This window comes from Corvus hawaiiensis, chromosome 1 (genome assembly GCF_020740725.1).
Source record: "Corvus hawaiiensis isolate bCorHaw1 chromosome 1, bCorHaw1.pri.cur, whole genome shotgun sequence".
Classification (NCBI taxonomy): Eukaryota; Metazoa; Chordata; class Aves; order Passeriformes; family Corvidae; genus Corvus; species Corvus hawaiiensis.
In genome coordinates, this window is record NC_063213.1 from 97,814,925 (window position 1) to 97,841,640 (window position 26,716).

General features: G+C 69.8%; 3 protein-coding genes across 5 annotated transcripts; 2 read left to right on the forward strand and 1 right to left on the reverse strand.

Moving 5' to 3' along the window:
• The first annotated feature begins 17 nt into the window (after positions 1 to 17).
• ITGA3 (integrin subunit alpha 3) lies at positions 18 to 13,897 on the forward strand. Of its 2 annotated transcripts, XM_048319389.1 has the most exons (26): positions 19 to 231; positions 5,584 to 5,705; positions 5,790 to 5,872; positions 6,372 to 6,621; positions 6,825 to 6,908; positions 7,374 to 7,581; positions 7,876 to 8,069; positions 8,359 to 8,447; positions 8,618 to 8,754; positions 8,853 to 8,939; positions 9,020 to 9,087; positions 9,177 to 9,313; positions 9,489 to 9,635; positions 9,713 to 9,810; positions 9,916 to 10,081; positions 10,168 to 10,236; positions 10,325 to 10,404; positions 10,482 to 10,559; positions 10,725 to 10,827; positions 10,904 to 11,074; positions 11,173 to 11,286; positions 11,416 to 11,529; positions 11,825 to 11,923; positions 12,019 to 12,144; positions 12,591 to 12,747; positions 12,978 to 13,067. In XM_048319389.1, the coding sequence occupies exons 1-25, from the start codon at positions 38 to 40 to the stop codon at positions 12,699 to 12,701; spliced, it is 3,129 nt and encodes a 1,042-aa protein (XP_048175346.1). In that variant the 5' UTR covers positions 19 to 37; the 3' UTR covers positions 12,702 to 12,747; positions 12,978 to 13,067. The 2 variants fall into 2 exon arrangements, with proteins under 2 accessions (XP_048175337.1, XP_048175346.1); XM_048319380.1 differs by lacking the exon at positions 12,591 to 12,747 and having other exon boundaries at positions 18 to 231; positions 12,978 to 13,897.
• A 596-nt stretch (positions 13,898 to 14,493) lies between these two features.
• Positions 14,494 to 21,012, forward strand: PDK2 (pyruvate dehydrogenase kinase 2). The gene is made up of 11 exons (XM_048319845.1): positions 14,494 to 14,651; positions 15,811 to 15,952; positions 16,758 to 16,829; positions 17,057 to 17,241; positions 17,661 to 17,750; positions 18,038 to 18,115; positions 19,234 to 19,310; positions 19,391 to 19,489; positions 19,575 to 19,682; positions 20,207 to 20,320; positions 20,394 to 21,012. The coding sequence occupies exons 1-11, from the start codon at positions 14,534 to 14,536 to the stop codon at positions 20,532 to 20,534; spliced, it is 1,224 nt and encodes a 407-aa protein (XP_048175802.1). The 5' UTR covers positions 14,494 to 14,533; the 3' UTR covers positions 20,535 to 21,012.
• Positions 21,013 to 21,327: 315 nt separating this feature from the next.
• Positions 21,328 to 26,580, reverse strand: SAMD14 (sterile alpha motif domain containing 14). Of its 2 annotated transcripts, none has more exons than XM_048319866.1 (10): positions 26,470 to 26,580; positions 25,645 to 25,696; positions 24,438 to 24,574; positions 23,992 to 24,250; positions 23,833 to 23,920; positions 23,551 to 23,625; positions 23,322 to 23,472; positions 22,921 to 23,028; positions 22,690 to 22,845; positions 21,328 to 21,790 (listed from the first exon to the last, which is right to left on the reverse strand). In XM_048319866.1, exons 2-10 carry the CDS (start codon positions 25,682 to 25,684, stop codon positions 21,635 to 21,637), a joined length of 1,170 nt encoding a protein of 389 aa, XP_048175823.1. In that variant the 5' UTR covers positions 25,685 to 25,696; positions 26,470 to 26,580; the 3' UTR covers positions 21,328 to 21,634. The 2 variants fall into 2 exon arrangements, with proteins under 2 accessions (XP_048175823.1, XP_048175815.1); XM_048319858.1 differs by having other exon boundaries at positions 24,438 to 24,595.
• Positions 26,581 to 26,716: the final 136 nt, after the last annotated feature.

Consider the following 26,716-nt stretch of genomic DNA (forward strand, 5'->3'; position numbering starts at 1 on the left):
TGGGGCGGCAGGGCGGGTACGGCGGCCGGTGCGGGACATGGCGCGGAGCCGCCGGCTGCTGCCGCCGCCCCTGCCGGGGCTGCTGCTGGGGCTCGGCCCGGTGCTGCTCGGCGCCGCCGCCGCCTTCAACCTGGACCGCACCTTCCCCGTGCTCAAGGAGGGCCCCGCCGGAGCCTTGTTCGGGTTCTCGGTAGCGCTGCACCGGCAGACGGAGCGGCTGGAGCGGAGCCTGTGAGCGCGGGCGGGGAGCGGGGGGCGATCCCCGTGGAATGGGGGGGCCGTGGTTGCGGCCCCGTGCGATGCGGGAGAGAGAGCGGAGGTTCACCTGTGGCTGGGGGGGTTGGGATGGGGAAGAGTGGGGAGGGGTCCCCCGTGGGGGTGCGGGCGGTCCCCGTGAGGATCGGGGGGTCCCCCTTGGTTGGGACCCCCGTGAGGCGGAGGACAGTGAGACAGCGCTTTACCTGCGAACGGGGGTGTCCCCGTGAAGTGGGGGGTCCCCCGTGGGTGGGGGGTCCCCCGTGGGGTGCGGAGGAGCTGCGCGTGGTCCCCGGTAGGGTCGGGGTCGCCCATGGGGTGGGGAGAGATCCCCGCGGGGTGCGGATCCCCCGTGGGGTGGGGCAGAGCGCGGAGTGTCCCCAGTGGAGGTGAGGAGCCCCCCCTTGGGATGAGGGTCCCACATGGGGTGGGGGTCTCTGTGGAACGGAGAGGGGCGGGGGGTCCCCCGTGGGTGTTGGGGGTCGCCTGTGGGGTGACGGGCCCCTCCGGGGGAGGTCCCTGCGTCAGGGCAAAGGTCCCGAGCCCGCGGCGCTGCTGTGGGGGCGGGGGCGCACCGGGAGGGGTGTGGGGGTGCCGGGAGAGGGGCGCCCCGGGGCTCCGGGTGCTGGGCTGGGGGCGCGACAGCCCCTCCGGGAAGGGGGGATCCCTCCCCACCGGAGCGGCCCCGGCCGGCGCGGACCCTCCGCGGGGCGGTTTTGAAGCCCCTCGTGCCCCCCCGCGCCCCAGCCGGTCCCGGCGAGGCCCCGTGCCCGGCGAACCTGTTGGACTGTGGTTCCTGGCGCCGGGCAAAGCCCCAACAAAAGCCCTTTTCAGCCGGAGCATTCCCCGTGCCGTGCCACCGCTGTCACTCGCCGTGTCCCCCGCTGTCCCCCCGCTCCACCGGACACCGCCAATCCCCGTCCCCGATCCCTCCCGGCTGGACATTCGCGGCCGTGCCGGGAGAAAGCTCCGCCGCAGGGGCTGGGCTGGGTTTGTCTCCCTCAAGGGCACAGGTTTTTGCTGGGTCACCCTCCCGCGACATTGACGGCTCCGGGGGGGTCCTTGGGGGACCCCCAGGGATCCCTTTTTTCCCGCGGGGGGCCTGGCAGCAGCTGCTGGATGCAGCCATGTGCCGCTCCGCATTCCAGGGATGCATTTGGGCCCCGCCGTGGGATGAGGAGTTGTTGTTGCTCCCGTGCAGGAGGGAGCGGAGCTGTTCCCTGCGGAGCAGCTGGTGGGGTGCGGGACCCCCCCGCCCTCGGGGACACGCGGGTCCCCACCCACAGCCGGGCCCTGCCCGCTCCGGTGGCATCGGAGCAGCTGCCGAGGAGCACCGGGCGGGGGGTCCCGCCTGGCACCGGGACAGATCGGTTCGTGTTTTCCCGGCAATGGCCCTGGGGGGGGATTTCGGGGGCTGTGACAGGGACCCGCCAGCCCCACACCTGCGCCGCGTGTCCCAGCGTATCCCAGCGTGATCCCTGCGGGGGAGAGGCTCCGGAGCCAGGACCCCCCCGGGAATTCGCTCCCCGTTCCCCGGGAGCCTCCGCTGCCCGTGCCCGTGGCTGGGGGCAGGGATAGTGCGGGGTTCTCTCCATCCATGGGGGGTGTCCCCAGTTTGCGGTGTCGGAGCCGCTCCGGGGCGGGACCGGTGCAGGGGGCCCCCCGGACCCCCCCAGGGGCAGAGCAGGAGCCCCAGGGGTCGCACCCGCGCCCCGGTGCCGGACGGAGGCTCCGGTGCCCCCTGCTCACAGGTGCAGGGTGGGGACAGGAAAGGGACGCTTCCTGCCACCGTCATCCCCGATTTCACCGTCATCCACCCGCGGGAGGGGGTGTCCCGGGCCCCTTGTCCCGGCCGTGCCGCGCCTTTCGGGATGGCAGTGGGAGCGGAGGGATGCTCCAGGGCAGCGCCGGCATTCCCGAATTCCCGGCGGGGTGCGGGGAGCCGCTTCCCGGGCGGGCTCTGGCGGGGGGCCAGGCGGGCACGGCGCGGCCGGGGCGATGCCGGAGCCCCCCCGTTCCGCCCCCGCCGTGTTTTGCCGGGCCCGCGGAGCTGTGCCCATGCAAAGGTTTGTTTGTTCGCTCCTCCCCGGCCAGGTGACGGCGGGCTGGCAGCGGGGCTCTTATCAGCCCTCCCGAGATTAGGGAGCTCCTTGGGCTGCCCGCCTCCGGCCGCTCCCTCCGGCTCCGGCCGCTCCCACCGGGAGCCGCTCTGGCTCGGGGCCGTGGCGGGGGGAGCCGCTGAATCCAGCCCAGGTGGGTTCGGAGGTCCCTGGATGACCTGGGGAAACTGAGGCACGGCAGATCCGTGCCAGGAAGGCTGAAGACCCCCCCCCCCCCCCAAATCTGCAGCCAGGGGGGAGGCAGCACCCACATCTGCAGCCCTGTGGGAATTGGGGCTCTGCCCGGGGCTCGGGGGTCTTCCTGATTCCAGCTGGCTGGTGAGGAGAGCGCTCTCCTGGCTGGCTTCCCGGTTTTCCCTCCCCCTCGGCGGGGTTTTTGCGGATTGCTGGAGCTGGCTGAGCTCCCCCTGCCTTGGCCCGGATCCGCCGGGGTCCTGCAGGGCTGCGGCTGCTCGGCAGGAGGAGGGGGACGAATGTGGGACCGACCGTCCGTCCGTCCATCCACCCGTCCGTCCGTCCGTCCATCCCTCCTGGCTTCCAGGAGCCGTCGCCCCCTCTCCCACCTCCTTTCCTGAGGGGGCACCGCTGGATTTGCCTGCTCAGGGACCCCCATTGCAAACTCAGCGGCACTGGGGAGAAACTGGGGGGCGGGCTGTGGTCCGGAGCCCCCCGTCCTGCCTGCTCCTCCCCTCCCGGCTCCGTCACCCCCAGAGCGCGGTGGGAGATGGATGAGGAGCTCCCCACGCTGCCCAGCTGCTTCCTGGGGAGGGGGCTCTGTGCCCCCCTATTCCAGACCCTGCTGAGGTGTCCGGGTGGGATTCTCTGCCATCCTCGCCTCTCCCACCCCAGGGGTGGCCGCATTTTGGTGTCCTGGTGCCCGGACCCTCCCACACACCCCCCCCCCCCCCCCCCCCGCTCAGCCAGCGCTGGCGAGGAGCCCCCCCCCCCGCTTCCAGCCAACCCCCCCGGTTTGCCAGGGCGGATTAGGACGGAGCACGGCCTCACATTCCTGCTTCCCTCCCTTCCCGGCCTCCCCCTCGTGCCGCTATTTGACCATCGAGAGCCTAATCCCAGCTCCCCGTCCCCCCACCCCCGTGGGACCAGGGCCACAAACGGGTCCCAGCCTCCCCAGAACCCCAACTCCGGTTCCGCTGGATCCCCGGGAAGCCGGGGGCTCGGGGCACCTTGGCTCACGCCCGGGTGGGGGACGCCCCTGGGTGTCCCCCCTGCTCTGGTGGGACTCGGCAGGCCCCGCACTCCCCCTTTTCCCAGGAGCAGAGCCTGCGGGTGGGCTGCCGTGCCGGGAATCTTGGCTGGAGGCAGCGAGATGCCGGAGCTGCTTGGCCTGGGTGGGCTCCCGCCCCCCGGGACCCGCGGGAACGGCGGGGTCCGGCTGAGCCGGGACCACCGGGGGAGCCTGGGGACACCCCCGGCTGTTGCCCCCCCGGTCCCGGTGGGGTTCGGAGTGTGGGGGCAGAACCCCCCCCCCCCCCAGCTCTGAGTCACAGCAGCTGCCCTGAGTCACTTCCCCCCCCAGGTAAGGGGGGCAGTGGTGCCCCTTGTGCCCCCCCCTTGGAACTGGGGGGCGGATTCCTTTGTGCCGAGCTGGCAGGAGCCAGGAGGCATCACCGCCCTCCTTCCCTTCCCAGCGGCTCCCGCTTTCCGGGGGGCTTCGGACGGTGCTGGTACCCCCATCCTGGCATTCCTGCGGGGAGCGGCCCCCCGGGGCCCCCCCCTTTGGGGTGAGCGATGCCAACCCCCCCCCCACCTGCAGCCCCGGGCTGACTCAGCCGCCGCGGAGCCGCCCGGGGGGGGTCCCGGCGTGCCGGGGCGGGGGCTGCCCGGGGCCCCGCATTCCTCCTGCGCCTGGGCTTTGAGTCAGCGCCCGGCCCGCCCGGACGTGCCCGCGCTGCCGGCCCCGCATTGCTCAGCTTCCCGGCACTCCCTGCCCGCCGGGCTGCCCTGGGGACAGCGGGATTTGTCCCTGTCCTCGCTGGTGGCTGCGCTGAGAACTGGTCAGCTCGTTACAGCAGTGCCCTGTCGCCACCGGTGTCGCTGGGATGGGGACAGAGGGGTTTGTCCCCGCACTTGCTGGTGGTTCCTGCTGAGGACCGGCCAGCTCATTACCCCAGTGCCCCGCGATCAGCTCTGGGTGCCGTGTCCCCCCCCCCGTGTCCCCTCCATGTCCTGGGTGCCGTGTCCCCCCCATGTCCCGCCTGCCAGAGGGACGCACTTCCTCCCCCAGCACGGCCACCTCCACGCCATTGTCCTGGCGCTCCCAAAGGACTTCCCGGCGGAAAGGCTGGCCCTTCCGGAACCCTCTGGCCATGCCAGCTCCCCCTGCCAGCACCCAGCCCCACACCAGGGCCACGGGGCCTTGCTTGGGGTCCCCGGCATCTTCCCTTGGGGCAGGGGGGCTCAGGTGGGTGGGGGGTCCCTTCAGCATCACCTGGGGAGCACATCCAGCCTGGAATGCCAATGTCCCCTCATGGCACTGCCATCACTCAGCCGGGCCATCCCTGCCCTTCCTGGGGGGACGTCACCTCCAGGAGGTGCTGCCTGTCCTGGGACACCTCAGTGTTGCCCAGGCCCCCCCAGGATGAGGGGTGTCTATCCTGGATGAGGGGTGTCCATCGCAGCTCCCCCTCCCTGCTCCCAGGGGGGGTCTGTCCCCTGTCCCAGCATTCCCTGTCCCGGGAGCTCGGCCCTGTCTGCCGGACACGCCGCAGCTGTGCCGGGGCTGCGATCAAAGGTTGGCCGGGAAGGGCCGGGGGTGTTTACACAGACGGGGCCCTGGGGCTGGGCTGGGGGTGCTGAGCAGCCCCCCCCTCTTGTTTTCCCTACCAGTACAGCGAGGTTTGGGGGGGTCACTGCGACCCCCTCTTTCCGCACCCCACATGCGCCGGGCCGGGGGCTCAGCCGGACTGAGGGGTCTGGGAAGGAGTGCAGGAGCAATGAATCCATCAGTCTGTCCTTGAGGCCTTTCGGGGTCGCTGTGTCCCCTTCCAGCTCCGGAGATGGGGCTGCCCCCGTTTTTTGGGGGTGTCTGGGTGTGACAAACTCCAGGCAAGCAGCTCCAGTTCCCCCCAAGCACCCCCTCTCCAGGGCACCCACCTGGCTCTGCACCCCAAAACGAGCTGAAGGGGTTTGGGGGGCTGCATCTGCTCCCCCCCATCACCCACCCACTTGCCCCCCTTTCTGCCCCCAGGCTGCTGGTGGGGGCCCCCCAGGACGCGGAGCCGGTGAACGGGACCCGGACGGGCGCCGTGTACGCCTGTCCCCTGAGTGCCACCACCCGCGACTGCCAGCGCCTGGCCATCGAGCTCAAGGGTGGGTGACCCCACTGGGGTGTGGGACCACCCCAAACCCCCCCAGGAGTGGGGTCCCCCTCTCAGGCCGGCTCTTCCCTCACAGATGAGCCGGACAAGGCCATCATCGAGGACATGTGGCTGGGGGTGACAGTGGCCAGCCAGCGGCAGCCGGCGGGGAGGGTGCTGGTGAGTCTGGGGGCACCACGGGGCTTTGCACACCCAGAGCCCGGCTCCTTGCACACCCAGCTCCCAGTGCTGTGCACACACACGCTCTTGGCGTGACCCTTCACCTTTGGGGTGTCCCCTGGCCCTCAGTGCCCCTGCTGTCCCCAGGCCTGTGCCCACCACTGCCAGGGGTGCTGTGGTCAGTGCCTGAGCTGTCCCCTGTCCCCAGGCCTGTGCCCACCGCTGCCAGGGGTGCTGTGGTCAGTGCCTGAGCTGTCCCCAGGCCTGTGCCCACCACTGCCAGGGGTGCTGTGGTCAGTGCCTGAGCTGTCCCCTGTCCCCAGGCCTGTGCCCACCGCTGCCAGGGGTGCTGTGGTCAGTGCCTGAGCTGTCCCCAGGCCTGTGCCCACCGCTGCCAGGGGTGCTGTGGTCAGTGCCTGAGCTGTCCCCTGTCCCCAGGCCTGTGCCCACCACTGCCAGGGGTGCTGTGGTCAGTGCCTGAGCTGTCCCCTGTCCCCAGGCCTGTGCCCACCGCTACACGCGGGTGCTGTGGTCGGGGGCGGAGGCGCAGCGGCGCATGGTGGGCCGGTGCTACATACGGGGCAATGACCTGCGGCTGGACCTGGGGGACGAGTGGCAGACGTACCACAACGAGATGTGCAACGCCAACACCGACACCGACGAGACCGGCATGTGCCAGATGGGCACCAGCGCCGGCTTCAGTGCCAACATCATCTACTTCGGGGCGCCTGGTGCCTACAACTGGCAGGGTGAGGGTTCTGGGGAGGGCAGGGCCACCGCCGGGGTCACCGGGCCTCTCTGGGCACCCCTTTACTGGGGGTTCCCCTTACCTTTGGGGGCACTTCCTCTGCCAGGGTGCCTGTACCCCCACGGGACCCCCATTCCCGAGGTGCCCATTCCCCTGTGGGACCCCCCGCCCCGCTGTGGGGTTGACCTGCCCTCCTCATTCCAGGGACCGACTACATGCTCCAGCGGGAGATGTGGGACCTGGACGACTTCTCCTACCCCAAAGAGAAGATCGGCAACATCTACATAGGTGGGGGCAGCAGGGAGGGCGCCCCAGGGGGTTTTGGGGTGAGGAGGAGGAGGAGGTTTGGGGGGGATGGATTTAGGGGGAATGTTGACGGTGGATGTTAAAGGGGTGGGGGGCCTTAGGGAGGCTTGAAGACCCCCCTGGGATGGTGGGAGTGGGGGGCACTGGTGATATTAGAGTGACATCAGGGTGTGCAGGGGGATGGAGGGAGAATATGGGGTGGTGATTTGGGGTGAGGAGGAAGTTTGGGGGCTGTGGGTTTCGGGCGTGGACGATAAAGGCTCAGGGGACACTTAGGGACACTCAGGGATGGTGTGAGCCATTCCCAGTGCTCCCCCCTCGATATCCCGGGAGCTGCAGGGGCCCAGGGCGGGGTTTTTGGGGCATGGGAGTATCGAGGGGCTCACGGGGGAGATGTGGGGTCCTCGGGGGTCCCCGTGCCCCTCCCTGAGGCCGGGCCCCGCGCAGGGTACACGGCCGAGGTGGGCAGCGCGGTGCTGCAGCGGGACGACGTGACGATGGTGACCGGGGCGCCGCGGTACGAGCACACCGGGGCCGTGCTGCTGCTGAGCCGCGGGGCCCAGCGCACGCTGAACCGGAGCCTCCTGCTCCCCGGGCCGCAGGTCGGCTCCTACTTCGGCAGCGCCCTCGCCCTGGCCGACCTCAACAACGACGGGTGAGGGGCCGCGACCCCCCGGCTGCGGGGATGGGGGCTCGGCTGGGGCTTCCCGAAGCTCACCTAGGCTGGGATCTGTCCCCTTCTGGGGGTGGGGGTCTCCCCTGGAGGCTCCTGCAGCTCCTGAGGGCGGGGGTCTCACCTGGGACACCGTGCAGCTGCCCTGGGGTCTCTGTGGGTCACAGCTCTGGGGCAGGGAGGTTTTTTGGGGTGTCACCTTTTCACAGCCACTTGGGGCGTGTGGGGTCGGGGCTGTGTCCGGCCCCAGCCTCGAGCACCCCGCTGTCCCTGCAGGTGGCAGGACCTGGTGGTGGGGGCCCCCTACTACTTCGAGCGGAAGCAGGAGGTGGGGGGCGCGGTGTTCGTGTACATGAACGAGGCCGGGGGCTTCCAGCAGCTCCACAGCCTGATCCTCACTGGCCCCAGCTACTCCGGGTTTGGCTTTGCCCTAGCCAGCATCGGGGATGTCAACCAGGACGGGTTCCAAGGTGAGCGGCCGGGGACAGCTCTGTGGGGAGCTCATCAGGAAAGGAGAGGCGTGGGGGGGTCTCTGGAAGGGTTTGGGGTGAAGAGGAGGAGATGGGGGAGAGTTTGGAGGTCCTGATTGTCCCCTTGTCCCTTCTTTCTATCCCTCCCTCCCTCCTGTGCTGACTTTGTGGGGTCTCACAGGAAGGGGAGACCCCAGACGTGGCTGGGGGCTGCCTGGCTGTGGCCGGAGCTGGATTTTGGGGTTCCAGGGAGGGGTCAGGGGGGCTGACCCTGCTTCTGTCCCCCCAGATATCGCCGTGGGGGCTCCTTTCGAGGGGCCTGGCAAGGTCTACATCTACCACAGCAGCGCCGAGGGGCTGCGGGACCGACCCCAGCAGGTAACGGCCCCGGGCAGCCCTCACTGGGGTTTCAGGGCCTGGGTTCCTCTCCGGAGTGTCCAGGATACCCCCCCGAGCATCCCGCACTCCAGGTGGGATGCAGGGGGTTGATCCCTGGATCCATGGGGTGATGAGCACTGGGTGAGACCCCCCCACCCCCCCAAACGCAGGTGATCAGCGGGTCAGACCTGGGCCCCACCGAGATAAAAACCTTCGGGTACTCCCTGAGCGGGGGGCTGGACATGGACGGCAATTCCTACCCGGATCTGCTGGTGGGCAGCTTGAGCGAGCGGATCGTCCTGCTCAGGTACGGGAATGGGGACAGGGGACAGCTGTCCTGCCCCCCTGCCACCCCTGGGGTGGGCACGGAGCAGCGGGGCTCAGCCAGCCCCGATCCCTGCCCAGAGCCCGGCCCGTGATCAACATCCTGGACAAGACCTTCACGGTGACCCCCAGCAAAGTGGACCCTGCCCAGTGCACGCCCAAGTCCTGGTGAGCCCCCGGTGTCCCCGGTGTCCCCGCAGCTGCTGGTGGCACCCCCGGCTCGGCTCACGGCCCCTTTGTCCCCCCAGCATGACGGTGACCCTGTGCTTCTCCTACAACCAGAGCGCAGGGGACCCCAGCTACAAGGAGAGGATCAGTGAGTGGGGCTCGGGGGGCCTGGGGACACGGGGACAGGGACATGGGGACACGGTGTGGGGGTGTTGGACAACTCGTGCTGTCCCCCAGCCCTGCAGTACACACTGGAGGCCGACAAGGACCGGCACCCGCCCAGGGTCAGGTTCTCGGGGTCCCAATCCGCCACCTACACTGGGAGCTTCTCCATGCCCGCCACCCGCTGCCAGTCCCAGGAGCTCCTGCTGCTGGTGAGGGTCCTTCCCTCCCTCCATCCCTCCCTCCATCCCTCCCTCCTTCCCTCCCTCCATCCCTTTGGGCAGCAAAGGGGGACCCCAGACATGGCCGGGGGCTGCCTGGCAGTGCCTGGAGCTGGAGTTTGGGGGTCGGGGAGGGCTCTCTGTGTGATTCCCACCCTCCCTGCAGGACAATGTCCGGGACAAGCTGCACCCCATCGTGCTCTCCATGAACTACTCACTGCTGGAGAAGCCCAGAAAGTTCCAGCTGGGCCCCCACTCCCTGGATGCCTTCCCTGTCCTCAACCAGGACCAGTCCCACGAGAACGAGACCAAGGTGTGCCGGGCGGGGGGGAACACGCTGGGGTGCCCTGGGGGTCACAGGGACTCACGGGGACGTCCGTGTCCCCGCAGATCGAGTTCCAGAAGGAATGTGGCTCCGACAACCAGTGCTACAGCAACCTCCAGCTCCAGAGCAGCTGGGTCACTGAGCAGAGCCAGCCCCTGCCCAGGTGACAGCGGGGCCCTGCGTGTCCTCAGCCGCCCCGTGCCACCTCCTTGTCCCCCCAGGGTGTCTCTGTCCCGTGGGGGTGGCTGACCCCGCTCTCCCCGCGCAGGGTGAACGGGACCCAGGTGCTGCAGTACAGCCGGGACGTGCGGAAGCTGCACCTGAGCATCAACATCAGCAACGTCCCCACGACCCCCTGGAATGGCGAGGACGCCCACGAGGCCCTGCTGAACGTCACCGTGCCCCCCAGCCTGCTGCCCTCCTCCGTCCGCCCGGTACGGGGGGGACACCCTGGGCCCTGTGTCCCACCGGGGCCAGGTGGGCTCGGCCAGGATGTTCCTGACCCTCTTGCCCTCCCCAGAGCGGGGCCTGCACCTTTGGGGACACGGTGCTGTGCGAGCTGGGAAACCCCTTCAAGAGGAACCAAAGGGTGAGAGCTCCCCCCCAGCTGCCCCCCGGCCCTTCCTGGGGGGCTCAGCAGGTCCGGCTGAGCTGCTCCCCATCCCCCCTGTGTGCAGGCAGAGCTGACCATCACCTTCGAAGCCATCGGGATCATGCTGGACACACGGGAGGTCGTGGTGTGGCTGGATCTGTCCACGTGAGTGGGAGGGGGCAGGACAGGGGTGGGGATGGTCCTGCTGGGATGGGGAGATGCCGATCCCGGTGCCCCGGCAGGCAGAGCACCCAGGAGGATCTGCAGCCCGTGCTGGCCAAGCTGCTGGTGGATTACAGCATCCAGTCCTCGCTGAGCATGTGAGTGTCCCCTCACCCCCTCTGTGTCCCCTCACCCCCTCCGTGTCCTCTCCATCCATCCCACCTGAGTCTGGCTGGGTCAGCCCTCGGTGTCCCAGGAATGGGGCAGGAATGGGATGTCCCCCGTGCCCCTCACGCCGTTCCCGTCCCCCATCCCGTTCCCAGAGCCTCCTCCCACATCCAGTCCTACTTCAGCGGGATCGTGGTGGGCGAGTCGGCCATGAAACAGGAGCAGGACGTGGGCAGCCCCCTCACCTTCGACTTCCAGGTGAGCTGGGCGCGGCCGGCGCCGGAGGGAGGCGGATTTGGGAATGCCGGACTCCACCTCCCGCCCTGCCCCGCAGGTGACCACCAAAGGCGAGTCCCTGGGCACGCTGGGCACCATCCTGCTGGGCTTTGAGTGGCCTTACGAGATCCCCAATGGCAAATGGCTCCTCTACCCCACCGAGATCCTGGTGAACGGCAACGACACGTGTCACCCCCCCGGGGGGGTCATCAACCCCCTCAACCTCACCGTGAGTCCCCCGCTCCCCGCAGGGCCCTGCCCCACCGCGGGGGTCCCTCAGCCCCCCGGCACAGCCCGGGGTCTGATGGGGCTCGTGTCCCCCCTCAGCTCCTGCAGGACCAGGCTCCATCCCGGCAGAGACGGGAGCTGGAGCCCCCCGAGCTGGGGGAGCCCCCGGTCACCTTGGCCACTGGCCGGCGCCCGAGGTCCGAGGCGGTGCTGGTGAGTGGGGGCTGCAGGGGGTCAGGGGGGTCCAGCAGCTCATCCCCCTCTCCCGGGATCACCGTCCCCGCTGTTTCCTGGCACCAGGGTGGTGCTTTGGCCCCCCCCCTGACCCGCCCTGTCCCCCAGAGCTGCTCGGCGGGCACCGCGCGCTGTGTGTGGTTCGAGTGTCCCCTGCTGCACACGCAGCTCCCCTCCAGCTTCAGCCTCCGCGCCCGCGTCTGGAACAGCACCTTCATCGAGGTCAGTCCGGGGGCTGCGGGGGGTCAGCGCTGGCCGAGCCCTTGGGGTGGTGGTACACGGGGCCCCGAGACTGCCAGGGCTCAGCTCAGGAGCTGGCACCTGCCCCTGTGTGTCCCCGTTGTCATCTGTGTCCCCCCTCCCTCCGTGTGTCCCCCATCACCCATGTGCCCATCGTCATCCGTGTCCTTCCCCTCCCTCATCCATGTGTCACCATCTGCGTGTCCCTCTCCATCATCCCCGTGTCCCTGAGCACCCATGTCCCCGTCCCTCACCCGTGTCCCCCCCATGTCCCCAGGAGTTCCGGGACTTTGACCGGGTGAAGGTGACGGGCACGGCCACGCTGTTCCTGCGCTCGCAGGTCCCCACCATCACCATGAGGAACCACACGGTGCGGGTGAGCCATGCCAGAGCCCCTTACTGGGGCAGACTGGGAGGGACTGGGGCCGCTGGAGCTCTGTGCCCCAACGAGGCTCTTCCCACCCCCCCCAGTTCTCCGTGGACGTGGACTCGGAGCTGCAGGAGGAGCAGCCGGCCGAGATTGCGCTCTGGCTGGTGCTGGTGTCGGTGGCAGCCGGGCTGCTGCTGCTGGGGCTCATCATCCTCCTCCTCTGGAAGGTGAGGGGGGTCCCAAATCCTCTTCCGGGGGAGGAGGGGGTGCAGGAGCTGCTCTGGGACCTGACGGGCTCGTGTCACCCGTGGCCGCCTCCTCCCTGCCTGGCGAGGGGCGCGAGGGACTCGCGGCTGGAGGATTGTCCCCACAGCTGGAAGTTGCCCCCCGTGGGTGGCAGGTGTCCCCCGGGTAGGCAGTGCCCCCCCGGGAGGAAGATTCCCAGCTGGAGAGGGATGAGGAAGAGGAGCAGAGACATTCCCAGCGCGTCTTGGGCTGCAAAGATTTTGGGATGTGCTCCCGAAGCGGGGCTGGACGGTGGCACCTCCTTCCCTGTGGCTGCACTGCAGGGTCTGGGGGCATCTCCCTGCCCCGCTCCTCCCACTTGCCGAGGGCTGCCCAGGACCCCCCAGCCCCTGTCCCGGCCCCCCTGACCCTGTCCCCTTCCCTGCAGTGCGGGTTCTTCCGGCGGGCCAACACCCGGGCCATGTACGAGGCCAAGGGGCAGAAGGCGGAGATGAGGATCCAGCCGTCGGAAACCGAGCGGCTCACGGACGACTACTAACGGGGGGCACCCCCTGTGCCCCCCCGGGCGCCGCGGGCCCCGCCTGGTAATGCCCCGTGGGGCCGGGCTGCAGCGGCATCTTCCTCCTCTTCAGCCTCCTCTCCTCTTCCTCTGTCCTGTAGGGTCCCTCCAGGGCTCCGTGGGGTCTCTCCGAGCGGCTCCAGGATTGCTGCTCCCTTTGCCTCTGCTCTTCGCCGCCTCGGGGGTCTCTCTCCTTCTCCCTGACCCTCTCCGGCCCCTCACTGACCCCCTGTCCTCTCTGTCCCTCCCTCCCAGTGTGACTTTTTCCAGCGGACCCGCTACTACCGGATCATGCCCAAGTACCACGCGGTGCGGATCCGGCAGGAGCAGCGCTACCAACCCGGGGGGCTCCTGCCCCGCCGCCGCAAGAAGCTCTGGGTGACCAAGTGGCAGGAGCCGGACAAGTACTACTGACCCCCTGCCCCGCCCCCAGACCCCTGTGAGGGGGCTCTGACTTTGCACAAGTGCATCTCTCCCTGTCCCCATCCCCCTCGGACGCGGCCGCCTCCGGCCTTGGCTCCCGCAGCCCCTCCCCGCTCGCCCGGGGGGCTCTTGCACGCTCGTGCCTTGCACGCTTGTGGGGGCGACCCCCCAAATGTGCCCCCCCCCCCCCCCCCTCGCTCCCCGAAGTGCTGCCGGGCTCACCGAGTGCCTTCCCCCCGCGCAGACACTCCGCTCGCCACGTCCCTGTCCCCCGGGACACATCCCGGTACCGGGGACACGTCCCCGCTGTCCCCGCACGCCGGGACACGCTCGCCCCCCTCCCCTCGGCGCTGGGTGCGGGACCGCTCTGCTTTCCCCCGGGGAGGGGCTGGGGGAGCTCATTCCTTCCTCCACCCCCTCCTCCTCATCCCCGACCCCCGCGGGGGTCTCATCCCGGTGCTCTCCCCGTGCTCGGACGCTGCTTTGCCTTGGGGCGGGGGCAGCGCTTCAGGCCGTGTCCCCCCCCCGCCCCGCCAGCCTCGCCCCCCGCCCCGGGGGTCCCTGTCCGTGTCTCTGGGGTTAAATTATTCCGTGTCTCTCCGTGTCGGTGTTTTGGTGTCCAGTCCCAGCGTCCGGTCGGTACTGGGGGGTGGCTGGGGAGGGGGTCCTGCACCCCCAGCCGCTGCCCGGCCCCCAAACCTCCCCTCCCTTCCTCGCCGGGGCCCAATAAAGCCTCGCTCTGGGATTTGTAACCTGTTGCCCCCTCCGTGTCATGGTTGGCAGGTTGGGGGGGGGGGGGTGGGCTGGGGGTTTTGGGGGCTTTTGGGGGTTGGGGGTCAAAAAGAGGAGGGGGGGATGATGTACCCCGGGAGGGTAGGGGGTGACGGGGGGGGATAATGCGGGGTCCGGGGTGTGCTCAGATCGCCCCAAACCTTCGGGAAAGGCTCAGACCCCCCCCCCAAATTCCCCGGGAAGGGGTCTGGGAGCCCCGAGGGGTGACGGGAGCCGCGGGGGGCGTGGTTATGCAAATCAGCGCCCGTGCCGCCGGGAGGGGCGGGGCCGAAAGCAAGGCAGGCGCTGATTGGCCCCGGTGCGCGCGGTGATTGACAGCGGGGGGGGCAGGATAGGGCCCGGTGAGGGGCGTGGCTCGGGGTGATTGACAGCGAGGCGTGCCCGGCAGCGAGGCCGGATTGGCACGGGAGAGGGGCGGGGTTTGAGGCAAGCTGGGCGCCGATTGGCCGCGGCGCGGTGATTGACAGCGGGTGTGTTGTTTGCGCGCGGCGCGGCGGGGGCAGGGCCGGGCCCGGGGGTGCCGGGGCCGGGCCGGGCCGGGGGACACCGGGGGGACACCGGGGGGGGACCCGGGGGGACCCGGGAACAGCGGGGCCATGCGGCTGCTGCGCTGCCTCGGGAAGCGCGCGGCACTGGCCGGCGTCCCCACCTACATCGAGCACTTCAGCAAGTTCTCGCCGTCGCCGCTCTCCATGAAGCAGTTTCTGGACTTCGGTAAATAAACAACGCCCCCCCCCTCCCCTCACCGGGACCCCGGGCCGTCACCGGCACCCCCGGCCTGCCGCGGGACCGGGACACCCGGTGCGGGGGCGGTGCTCGGGGGAGGGAGCTCCGTGCGCAGCCCCGGGAATTCCTGCCCTCCCTTCCCGGGAATTCCTGCCCCCCCTTCCCGGGAGTTCCTGCCCCCCTCCTTGGGAAATCCTTCTCACACCCGCCCCCGAAAATCCTGAAACCCTCCCCGGGAAATTTCTCCCCTCCCCACCCCCTAAATCTGAGGGTCTGGGGGCTGCCCCCCCTCAGTGCGTGTCTGGGCCTGGGTAACTCTGACCCCCCCCCCCCCCCAAATATCCCGTTGTTATTGGGGCGGGGGGATTTACCAACCGCCTCCCCCGGGTGAAGAAGTGGGGCTGGAACGTGGTTTCCTAATAGGCCTTTTGGGGGCGTCCCCTCTTTTGGGGGCGTCCCCTCTGCACCCCAGCCCTCAGGGGGGTACCCAAACCCCCTCATTTGGGGTGCATCCTGACCCCCGGCCCTGCACCGGCCTGGCCCCCCCAGGGTGGGCGAATGGGACCCCCCCAATCCAATCCAGTCCCCCCAGCAAGTACCGCAGGGGGTGAAGGTGTCCCCTCATTGCTGTCACCCAGCCTGGCGCTCTCTTGTCCACTGTCCCCCGCACGGGGGCTGGTGGCTGCACCCTGGGGGCCCCCCCAGTTCTGCCCTGTCCCCCCAGCTCCATCCCAGTGTCCCCCGTCCCCAGGGTTTTGGGGTCAGCTGTGTCCCCCCCTGCCTTGCTGGATGTCGGCTCTTGGTTGGGGACTCCTCACCGTGTCCCTGGGGACCCCTGGGTCTGCTTTGGGCTCTGGCGATGGCCCAGGTCCTGCTCCGCTCGGAATTGTGCTGTTCTGGGTGGCACTGGGCACCCAGCCTGTCCTCCCCAGTGGGCTGAGCCCACCTCAGCCCTCCCTGTCCCCCCAGGTGTCCCCCAGTGTCCCCCAGCCTTCTCCGGCCGGTTACAGGGACCTGCTGCTGCTGTCCCCTCTCCCCAGTGCCCCCCAGTCCCACCCAGCACAGGGGTGGCCGTGCCACCAGTGCAGGCTCCGGGGGTCCTGTGGGGGCTCACCCCGTGTCCCCCGGTGTCCCCCGGTGTCCCCAGGCTCCAGCAATGCCTGCGAGAAGACGTCGTTCGCCTTCCTGCGCCAGGAGCTGCCCGTGCGCCTCTCCAACATCATGAAGGAGATCAACCTGCTCCCGGACCGGGTGCTGCGCACGCCCTCCGTGCAGCTGGTGCAGAGCTGGTCAGTCGGGCCTTGGGGACACGGGGACACCCATGTGGGAGGTGCCACCGCTGTCACCGGGCTGGGGCCTGCTGGCATTGTGGCTCATGGGGGTCCCACCTCTGCCTCTTGCCTGGGGTCCCACTGCCACAGGTCCCGCTGTTGTCACCCCGCTGGGTCCCCCCGCTGTCACCTGCACAGCTCCCGTGTCCGCCACGGCTCCTGTCACCGCCCGGGGGGGGTCCCGCTGTCACCGCAGGTGCCACCAGCACCGTGTGTCCCACAGCTGTCACTGCCTGCCCTCCCCTGCGGGGTGCTGGCACGGGGGGCACAGGGAGGGGTGACACGGGCTGCCGGTCCTCTGGGGACGCCCTGTGCCAGCGGGGGGGCCTCCAGTGCCACCTGCTCCCTGAAGGGGCTGGGTCACAGGGGATCGCTGTCCTGGGGGGTCTGAGTGTCCCTTTAAGTGCCGTGTCCCTGTGCCAGTGCCAGCAGCGTGACCCTTCTCCCAGTGCCACCGCGTGACGCGTTGTTTGTCCAGTGTCCTGGGCCGCTGCCAGCGGGATCTGGCCGTGCCGAGGGGTCAGACCGTGCCAGGGGGTCCGGCTGTGCCATCGCTCCCACAGCCACCCCCTAGCAGAGGGGCTGTGTCCCCATGGGCCCCCGTGCCAGCAGGGGGGTGGGGTGGGACAGTGGCTGCTGGGGCAGCAGATTTTGGGGTGGGGGCCTGGTTTGAGGGGGGCTGAACCTTGGCCGTTCGTGGTGTCACCTGGGGTGTCCCCTCTGTTTGGGGGTGCCAGCTGTGGGATGACTGTGTCCCCCCCAGGTACGTCCAGAGCCTGCTGGACATCATGGAATTCCACGACAGGGACCCCGAGGACCAAGCCACGCTGGGACAGTGAGTCAGGAGGTGACAGCGTGTGCTTGTCCCCAATCCCAGGGTGTCACCTCCTCCCAGAGCCGCGCTGGTGTCACCCGGGGTCTCCCCGAAGTGTCCCCACCCCCCGGTGCCACCGGACTCTGCTCCGGGTTTTCCCAGCGCCACCAGCTCCCAGGGAATCCCGGCCTGGATTGGGGCTGTGCCCGGACCGGGTGTCCCCAGCGCTGTCGCTGTCCCCTGGGCAGGTTCACGAACGCGCTGGTGACGATCCGGAACCGGCACAACGACGTCGTCCCCACCATGGCGCAGGGGGTCATCGAGTACAAGGAGACGTACGGGGACGACCCCGTGTCCAACCAGAACATCCAGTACTTCCTGGACCGCTTCTACCTGAGCCGCATCTCCATCCGCATGCTCATCAACCAGCACAGTGAGGGGGCGTGGGGGGCCCGGGAACCCCGTCCTGAGGGGTCCCCCTGCCCCGGGAACCCCGTCCTGAGGGGTCCTGGGTGTCCCTGAGAACACGGGGTGTCCCCAGAACCCCCTAGAGTGTCCCCAGGGGTCTGTCCTGAGGGTCCTCCCAGCTCCAGGGAACTCCCCAAGGTTCTCCCTGCCCCAAGGGTTCCCCCCTAACCCCAGGAGTCTGTGCCGGGGGTCCCCATCATCACTGGGTGTCCCCAGAGTGTCCCCCCAGCCCCAGGGGTCTGTCACAAGTGTCCCCACCACCCCCAGGGATCCTGTCTTGGGCATCTCCCCCAGCCCCAAATGTCTCCCCCCACAGCCCTAGAGCACCCTGGGGCTGTCCCCGGGTGTCCCTGGGGTGCCCCCAGCTCGTTGTCCCCTCCCCAGCCCTGCTCTTCGATGGCAGCACCAACCCTGCGCACCCCAAACACATCGGGAGCATCGACCCCCACTGCAACGTGGCCAACGTGGTGAGAGGTTGGTGGGGTCTGGGGTCCCACCCCCACAGGGGAGGGGGAATTTGGGGGGTGGGGTTGCTTGGAAGTCCCCCTGGGACCACTCGTGTCACAGGTGTGGGGTGGCCTCAGCCACGGTGTCCCCTGAGCTTTGCGGTGGCTGCAGAAGACCCCAAAAACTTCCCGGATCTGTAGGAATGGGGAATGTTTGGGATCTGTAGGAATGGGGAATGTTTGGGAGTGGAGGGGACCCAGAGGCTGCCCCTGTTGGGCCTGAGGGTGCTGAGCCCTGTGTCCCCCCCTTCCCAGACGCCTACAACATGGCCAAGCTGCTGTGTGACAAATACTACATGGCCTCACCCGAGCTGGAGATCGAGGAGGTCAACGGTGAGGGGACAGCAGGGCCGAGGGGACAGTGGGGCTGGGGGACAGCGGGGCCTGAGGGGACAGTGGGGCTGGGGGACAGCGGGGCCTGAGGGGACAGCGGGGCTGGGGGACAGCGGGGCTGAGGGGACAGCGGGGCCTGAGGGGACAGCGGGGCCTGAGGGGACAGCGGGGCTGGGGGACAGCGGGGGCTGAGGGGACAGCGGGGCCTGAGGGGACAGCGGGGCTGGGGGACAGCGGGGCCTGAGGGGACAGCGGGGCCTGAGGGGACAGCGGGGCTGGGGGACAGCGGGGGCTGAGGGGACAGCGGGGCTGGGGGACAGCGGGGCTGGGGGACAGCGGGGGCTGAGGGGACAGCGGGGCTGGGGGACAGCGGGGCTGGGGGACAGCGGGGCTGAGGGGACAGCGGGGCTGGGGGACAGCGGGGCCTGAGGGGACAGCGGGGCCTGAGGGGACAGCGGGGCTGGGGGACAGCGGGGGCTGAGGGGACAGCGGGGCTGAGGGACAGCGGGGGCTGAGGGACAGCGGGGGCTGAGGGACAGCGAGGGCTGGGGGACAGCGGGGCCTGAGGGACAGCGGGGCTGAGGGACAGCGGGGACCAAGGGACAGCAGGGCCGAGGGGACAGCGAGGCCTGAGGGACAGCGGGGCCTGAGGGACAGCGGGGCTGAGGGACAGCGGGGACCAAGGGACAGCAGGGCCGAGGGGACAGCAGGGCCGAGGGGACAGCGGGGCCTGAGGGACAGCGGGGATGAGGGACAGCGGAGACCAAGGGACAGCGGGGGCCGAGGGGACAGCAGGGCCGAGGGGACAGCGGGGATGAGGGGACAGCGGGGGCTGAGGGACAGCGGGGGGGCCCAGGCAGGGTGTTATCAGGTGGCTCCTTTAGGGTTGGGGGTCCCTGGGGCAGGGGGATTTTTGTGTGGCTCTTTTAGGGTTGGGGGTCCCCATTTCAGGGGTTTCTCAGCTGGCTCCTTTAGGGTTTGGGTCCCCGTGGCAGGGGATACTTGGCTTATTTAGGTTTGGGGGGTCCCTGTGATCAGGGGACTCTCAGGTGACTCATTTGGGGCTGGGGGAGGTTTGGGGTCAGGATTGCCCCCACCAATGCCAGTGTCCTCCCCAGCCAGCAACTCGGAGCAGCCCGTGAGCATCGTCTACGTCCCATCCCACCTGTATCACATGCTCTTCGAGCTCTTCAAGGTACCCCAGCCCTAGTGGGGGGCTCCGGGGGGGCTGTGGGGGTCCCCCCTAACCCCCCCCCTGGGGCTCTGTGTCCCCAGAATGCCATGAGGGCCACCGTGGAGAGCCACGAGAACAGCCCGCGGCTCCCGGCCATCAAGGTGATGGTGGCCCTGGGCCAGGAGGACCTGTCCATCCGGGTGAGGGACCCCAGCCCCGCCCTGCAGGGGGGAGCTGTGGGGAGGGGGGACAGGAGCGGGCTTGTCACCGCTGCGGTGTCCCCAGATGAGTGACAGGGGCATGGGGGTGCCCCTGCGGAAGATCGAGCGGCTCTTCAGCTACATGTACTCCACAGCACCCACCCCCCAGCTGGGCTCCGGGGGGGCCCCCCTGGTACGGGACCCCCTCGTGGGGCCGGGGAGGGGGAGCTGAGGCTGGGGGGGGTTGAGGTGGGGCGGCTGAGGGGGGCTTTGGGGGCGGCATGGGAGGGTCTGGAGCTCGTTTGGGGGTGATTTGGGGACCTGGAGTGGCCTGGGGGTGCTTTGGGGGTGGCATGGGGAGGTTTGGGGGTGGCTGGAATGGCCTGGGGGTGTTTTGGGGGTGGTCTGGGGAGGTTTAGGGGGGGCTGGAGTGGCACGGGGAGGTTTGGGCCTGGCCTGGGACCTTTTGGGGACGTTCAGGGCGGGTGTGGGGACACTTTGGTAGCATGGGGACACATTGGTGGGGTCAGCTGTGACGTGGGGATCCTTTGGGGTGGCATGGGGCTACTTTAGGGTGGCATGGGGCCCTGTGACGGTGGCACAGTGACGGCTGGCAACGCCGTGGCCACTCCTGGCGCTACTCAGGGCGCTGTGGGGAGGCCGGGGGTGCCCCCCCAGCCCTGGGAACCCCCCCACCCCATTTCCCCATGCCCCCAGGCCGGGTTTGGCTACGGGCTGCCCATCTCCCGCCTCTACGCCAAGTACTTCCAGGGGGACCTGCAGCTCTTCTCCATGGAGGGCTTCGGCACCGACGCCGTCATCTACCTGAAGGTGGGTGTGTGTCCCTAAACCCGGGCCGGGGGGGGGCACAGGACCCTCCCTGAGCCCCCCGTGTGCCCCCCAGGCGCTGTCCACAGACTCAGTGGAGCGGCTGCCCGTGTACAACAAGTCTGCGTGGCGGCACTACCAGGCCAGCCAGGAGGGCGGGGACTGGTGCGTCCCCAGCACCGAGCCCAAGAACACGTCCACCTACCGCGTCCCCTGAGACCCCCGCGCCGGCCAGGACCCCCCGGCCCCACCCACGGGGTGTCCCCAAGTGCCCCACGGCGGGGTTTGGCGTCCCAGTTCTCCGGGCTCCTTGGGCAGTGTGGACGTGGGGGTGTCCCGGCATCCCCACCCTGGTGGCACTTAGGGATGGAGCTGGGGGGGGGGTTGGGGCAGCCCCTGTTGCCCCCTCACCCCCTCCCCCCAAACCTCCCACCCACTCCAGGGGGTGCCCCCCATCCCAGCAAGGGACTGGTTCTTTCCCAGTAGGACCAGTAGCACTTCCCTGCCCCGCAGCCCTGACGGGGTGGCGGGCCAGGCCTGGGCCCCCTCCCTGTGTCCCTGTCCCTGTTCCCGCCCGTTGTTGCACTACTGAGCTCTCCCCACCCCCCCACTTGCTGTGACCTCCTCAAACCCCCCCACATTCCCCCTGACCCCCAGACCCCTCCCCACTGTCAATAAATTGGATGTTGACTGAACCCCTGTGGTGCTTTGGGGTCCCGGTGCCTCAGTTTACCCCATCCAGGCCTGGGAGGGGGCTGAGGGCTCAGTCCCGGGGTGGCACCTGGGGGCACGGGGGGCCTGGGGAGTTGCTCCGTGCCCCCCCAGTGAGGCCACACTGGTCACTCCGCTTTGCACTGGCCCTTGATACCCTTTTATTTCCTGGGGTGGCCTCTGGGGGCCGCGTTCGGGGCTGGGGGGGGGGGGCGGGGTTCACTCCCCGCCCCCAGGTTTGGGGGTGCCCGTGTGGGGGGGGGGGGGGTCGGTCCCCCCCGTGCCAGGGGATGCCGGGGTGGGGGTGGGGCTGCTGGGACCCCCTCGGGGGGCGGTGGCGGGCGGGGGTGACAGGGCGAGGTGGGGGTGTCTCAGTGCCCTTTGCATCCGGAAAAGGGGCCCGGGGCGGGCGGGGAGGGGCCGGCTGGAGCTGGGGGGGGGGGCGCAGGGGCTGCTCCAGGCGCGGCCCCGCCCGGCCCCGCTGTCCCTCGGCCGCGCCCCGTGTCCCCCGGGCTGTCCCGGACACCGGGGGCGGGCGTGTCCCGGGGTGTCCCCGGGGGTGTTCGGGGGGCTGTGGGTGGGGAGGGGGTGCGGGGTCCCCCCCGTTCAGCTCCTCCGCTGCTCCTGGTCCTTCTTCTTCTGCTTCTCGCGCTGCTTCTCCGCCTTCTCGCGGGCCTTGCGCTCCCGCTCGGCCGCCAGGCTCAGCTCCTTCAGCCGCCGCTTCAGCACCGCGCGGTCCTGGGAGCTGCCCACGCCCAGCGCCTGCGGCACCGCGGGCTGGGCCACGGCCGGACCCTCCCCGGACCCTCCCCGGACCCCCCCGGACCCCCTCTGCCCTGCCCGGCCTCGCGGGCAGCCCCCCAGGGACCCCCCTGCACAGCAGCAGCTCCCTGGGGTTCCCAGAACCGCCCGCCCGTTCTTGGGATCCCCGGAGCCTCCTGCCCCATGGAGCCGCCGGCTCGGACAAGGGGGTTTGGGTACCCATGGAATACCCCTCTGGGGTACCCCGAGCCCTGCCAGACCTTCCTGCCCCATGGAATACCCCTCTGGGGTACCCCGAGCCCTGCCAGACCTTCCTGCCCCATGGAATACCCCTCTGGAGTACCCCGAACCTTCCCAAACCTTCCTGCCCCATGGAATACCCCTCTGGGGTACCCCGAGCCCTCCCAAACCTTCCTGCCCCATGGAATACCCCTCTGGGGTACCCCGAGCCCTGCCAGACCTTCCTGCCCCATGGAATACCCCTCTGGAGTACCCCGAACCTTCCCAAACCTTCCTGCCCCATGGAATACCCCTCTGGGGTACCCCGAGCCCTCCCAAACCTTCCTGCCCCATGGAATACCCCTCTGGGGTACCCCGAGCCCTGCCAGACCTTCCTGCCCCATGGAATACCCCTCTGGAGTACCCCGAACCTTCCCAAACCTTCCTGCCCCATGGAATACCCCTCTGGGGTACCCCGAGCCCTCCCAAACCTTCCTGCCCCATGGAATACCCCTCTGGGGTACCCCGAGCCCTGCCAGACCTTCCTGCCCCATGGAATACCCCTCTGGGGTACCCCAAACCTTCCCAGACCTTCCTGCCCCATGGAATCCCCCACTGGAGCACCCAGATCCTCTCGCCCTCCATCTTTTGGGGCCCCTGGAGCCCCCCCGGCCCCGCACCTTGAGCTTGGCCCCGTCGAGGTGCAGCAGGCGGGGCCCGTCCACGCCGTGAGCCGAGAAGTCCCGCACGTAGCGCTCCAGGCCCAGGCTCTGCAGCCACTGGCCCACCTGGCCGCACGTCCAGCCCGCGGCCGCGCCCGGCGGCTCCTCCAGCAGCTGGACACAGGGGTCAGCCGGGGGTCCCCGGGGCTCCTGGGGTGGGGACACCCGCGCCCCCCGCGCCCCCCTCACCTCGTCCGAGGACTGGGACAGGGTGTGGTAGGGGTACGAGCACTTGGGGGAGCCGGGCAGGCGGGGGCTGGCGCTGGACGGCGGCGAATCCTCGCTCAGCGTCGAGTCCTGGGGCAGCAGGAGGGGCTGGACCCACAGCGGCCCCCCAGAGCCACCCCACAGCACCCCATTGCAGCTGGGCTGCCAGACCCCTCGGAACGATGATCCCCCTAAAGCCACCCCGGCCCCCCAGGGCTTTGACACCCCCACAGAGCCACCCGGACCCTACGGGGGGGCTTTCGAGTCCACTCCCTGTTGTTACCTGACCCTATGGGGCTTTGTCCCCTGTCCCCAGAGCTGCTGTCACCTCCTCTCTCAGAACCCCTGAACTCCCTACAGGGCCCCCCGTCCCCGGCGCTCACCTGGGATTTGGCGGGGCTGAGCCCCTCGTGCCGGGGGGAGCCCGCGGGGGACGCGGAGCCGGGGGAGCCGCAGCCCCTGGCGCTGTCCGAGAACCAGGAGAAGGGCAGGAACGGCGACCCCGAGGGGCGGCCGGGCCCCTCCGCCGCCTCCCTGGGGACAGGGCAGTGTCACGGCATGGCGGCTGTCCCCGGGCTGTCCCCCTGTCCCGGGGGCTGGGGGGCCCCTCACCTGCTGCCCATGGACAGGCGGTTGCTGCTCTTCTCCTTGCGGCTCTTCACGGAGGACGCTCGGCGCAGGGTGACCCTGGGGACAGGGGTGGTGACCTGAAGACTGGGGCACCAGGACCTCTTCCATCCATCCGTCTGTCCATCCATCCATCCGTGCCTCTACCTTCCCCCTGTCTGACCTCCATCTATTTTCCCATCTTTCCGTTGCACTTCTCCATCCCTTCATCCATCCCCCCCTCCATCCCCTCCCATCCCTCCTCCCCCGCCCAGGGCAGGCTCTCACCCCAAATCCAGGAACTTCCTCCGCGTTTTCTTATCGAGCCCCACGGTCGGGCTGGCGGGCTCGGGGGGGCTCATGTCCCGGCTGTCATCTGCGGGGGTGGGACCGGGCTGTCACCCACTGTCCCCCACAGGTGTCCCCGGGGGGCTCGGGGGGTCTCACCTTCGCTGTGCTGCCGGGGCCGGGGGTCGCGGTGAGCGAAGCCGGGGGAGCTGTCGGAGCTGGGGCAGGACTGGGGCGCAGGGGGGCCCGACAGCCCCTCCTGGGACGGGGTGTTGGTGAGGGGCCGGTAGCGGCTGAGGGGGGGTGTGGGGGCCGGGGGGTCCCCCAGGCCCGGCCGTGCCACCCCTGGCTCGAAGGAGAAGCCGTCGGTGCGGGAGAAGGGCGAGGGGGCCGGGGGGCTGCCCTCGCCCTCAGTGCCCTGCGGGGACATGGGCAGGGGGGGTCAGACCCCTGCACCCCCCGGGGCTGTCCCATGGACCCCCATCCCTGTCCCCAAACATGGCATCCCCCAACCCCATCCCTGGGGTCCCCAATCCCTGTGACACCCCCAGCCTTGGCATCCCCCAGTGCCACCCCCGGTGTCCCCGGTGTCCCCCTCGTCTCACCGCGGCCTCGGGCCCCTCGTCCCCCTCGGTGGAGCTGGCGCTGTCGCGCAGGCGGGAGCGCGAGGGCCGCTGGCGGCGGCCGCGGGCCAGGAGCCGGGCGCGGGCCTTGTGCAGGCTGCTGTCCAAGCGCGGCGTCTCTGGAACCACAGCGGTAAAATCTGGGAGTGAAAGAGACACCGGGGCAGAGAGAGACGGACAGACGGACACCGGGATGGGATGGGATGGGATGGGATGGGATGGGATGGGATGGGATGGGGAGAGAGCAGGGATGTGGAGATGGACAGAGGGATGGACAAGGAGGGAGATGGGGATGGATGGAGGGATGGATGGAGGGACAGGGAAGAGGAGAGAGATGGACAAATGGAGAGGTGGGAACAAGGAGATACAAGGGAGAGATGGATGGAAGGATGGATAGGATGGATGGATGGATGGATGGGTGGATGGATGAACAGATGGATGGAGGGATGGGAGATGGAGGGAGGGATGAGCAGGGAGAAGGGCACAGGGAAGCATCACAGGCAGTGGACAGACGGTCAGGGAAGGCCAGCCCGGTGGAGAGGGGACAGAGCAGGGACAGAGGGACAGTAGGGACAGGGACAGGGCAGGAGAGTCAAAGGGCAGGTGGGGGATCCCAGGGAGACAGGAGAGGGGACAGGGAGAGGGGAGCATTGGGGACATGGATGGGGCACCCCAGTGGGGCGGGACAGGGGACAGGGGGACAGAGAGAAGTGTTCAAAGAGATGCCCTGGCATGGGGACAGAAGAGTGGGGTGACCCTGAGGACGGAGTGTCCCTGTCACCCAGGAGGGACACACTTTTCCCAGGTCCCACTGGGATCCCCCCAGTATCCCCACCCTGCTCTGACCCCTGTACCCCAACCCCGCCCGAGGGGTGGCTCTGGGCCATGTCCCCCGCTGTGTCCCCAGGTCCCAGTCACCCCACGCACACCCCTGTGCCTGTGTCCCCATTCCTGTGTGCCCTGGACGTGTCCCCATGTCCTTGTCACCTCTGCACCCCCGTGCGTGTCCCCACGTCCCCCTTCCCATGCTCGTCCCTGTGTCCCCAAGCACACATTGTCCCCAAGCCCAGCTCGGGGTCCCACCCTCAACTCAGGAGGACACTGAGGGTGGGTGGGGACCCACGGGTGGCTCTGCACCCTCCGCACCCCACGGGGGGTTCTGCGCCCCAGGGCCCCCCCAGGAACTCACCAAAAACCTCGTCCGTGTCCTGCAGCTTGGAGACCGACATGGTGGGACAGGGCTGGGGACAGAGGGGACACTCAGGGAGGAGGGAGCAGCCCCTCTGTGCCTCCCGGTGTCCCGCGGTGGCGGGGGCTGGGGACCCTCTTTGCAGAGCAGCCGGGAAGGGGTTAAACCCCCCCCGCCCCCCGGTGGTCGGGGAGTCCTGGGGGGGAGGGCGGGGGCAGCGCCGGGAGGGGCCGGTACCGGCGGCGGTGCTGGAGCGGGAATGGTGTACCCGGGGTGGGGCTGTACCGGGAACGTTGTACCGGGAACGCTGATCGGGAATGATTCTGTACCGGGAATATCGAACCGAGGGGATGGGGCTGTCTCGGGGGAGGGGCACTACCGGAGATGCTCTACCGAGGCTGTACCGGAGCTGTACCGGGATTGGGGCTGTAGCTGGGTTGTACCGGGGCTGTACCGGGGGCCGGGGCTGTACCGGGATTGGGGCTGTAGCGGGGCCGGGGCTGTAGCGGGATTGGGGCTGTACCGGGGCTGTAGCGCGGCTGTAGCGGGATTGGGGCTGTACCGGGGCTGTAGCGAGGCTGTAGCGGGGCCGGGGCTGTACCGGGATTGGGGCTGTACCGAGGCTGTACCGAGGCTGTAGCGGGGCTGTACCGGGATTGGGGCTGTAGCGGGGCTGTACCGGGCCGGGGCTGTACCGGGATTGGGGCTGTAGCGGGGCTGTAGCGGGGCTGTACCGGGATTGGGGCTGTAGCGGGGCTGTAGCGGGGCTGTACCGCGGCCGCTGTCTGGGGGTGACGCCCTGCCCGCCCCCCCCCCCCCACTCACCCGCGCTCCTCGGGCATCCTGATCGCCCCCGGTCGCCTCCCGCCGGGCCGGGCCGGGCCGGGGTCGGGCCGGGCCGGTGGGAGCGGAGGGCGCTGCCGAGCCGGGCCGGGCCGCCCCGCCGGGCCGGGGGCCGCGGGGGGGGGCACAGGAACCCGGAAACGGCGGGGGCGGCGGGGGCGGGGTCTGCCCCGCCCGGAGCGAGCCCGGTGCTGAACGGACACGGGGGGGGGGGGCGGGACACGGGGAC

Bases quoted from the DNA above. Each gene is read 5' to 3' on its own strand.
- ITGA3 (XM_048319380.1), top strand. From the start codon at position 38: ATGGCGCGGAGCCGCCGGCTGCTGCCGCCGCCCCTGCCGGGGCTGCTG. The intron at 10,237-10,324 runs GTGAGAGCTCCC...CCCTGTGTGCAG, and splicing joins CCTTCAAGAGGAACCAAAGG to GCAGAGCTGACCATCACCTT. The intron at 12,145-12,977 runs GTGAGGGGGGTC...CCTCCCTCCCAG, and splicing joins TCATCCTCCTCCTCTGGAAG to TGTGACTTTTTCCAGCGGAC.
- PDK2 (XM_048319845.1), top strand. From the start codon at position 14,534: ATGCGGCTGCTGCGCTGCCTCGGGAAGCGCGCGGCACTGGCCGGCGTC. The intron at 19,490-19,574 runs GTGAGGGACCCC...CGGTGTCCCCAG, and splicing joins AGGAGGACCTGTCCATCCGG to ATGAGTGACAGGGGCATGGG. The intron at 19,683-20,206 runs GTACGGGACCCC...CCATGCCCCCAG, and splicing joins GCTCCGGGGGGGCCCCCCTG to GCCGGGTTTGGCTACGGGCT.
- SAMD14 (XM_048319858.1), bottom strand. From the start codon at position 25,684: ATGTCGGTCTCCAAGCTGCAGGACACGGACGAGGTTTTTG. The intron at 24,596-25,644 runs GTGAGTTCCTGG...TTTCACTCCCAG, and splicing joins GGACACGGACGAGGTTTTTG to ATTTTACCGCTGTGGTTCCA. The intron at 22,846-22,920 runs GTGAGGGGGGCG...CCCTGTGTCCAG, and splicing joins TGTCCCAGTCCTCGGACGAG to CTGCTGGAGGAGCCGCCGGG.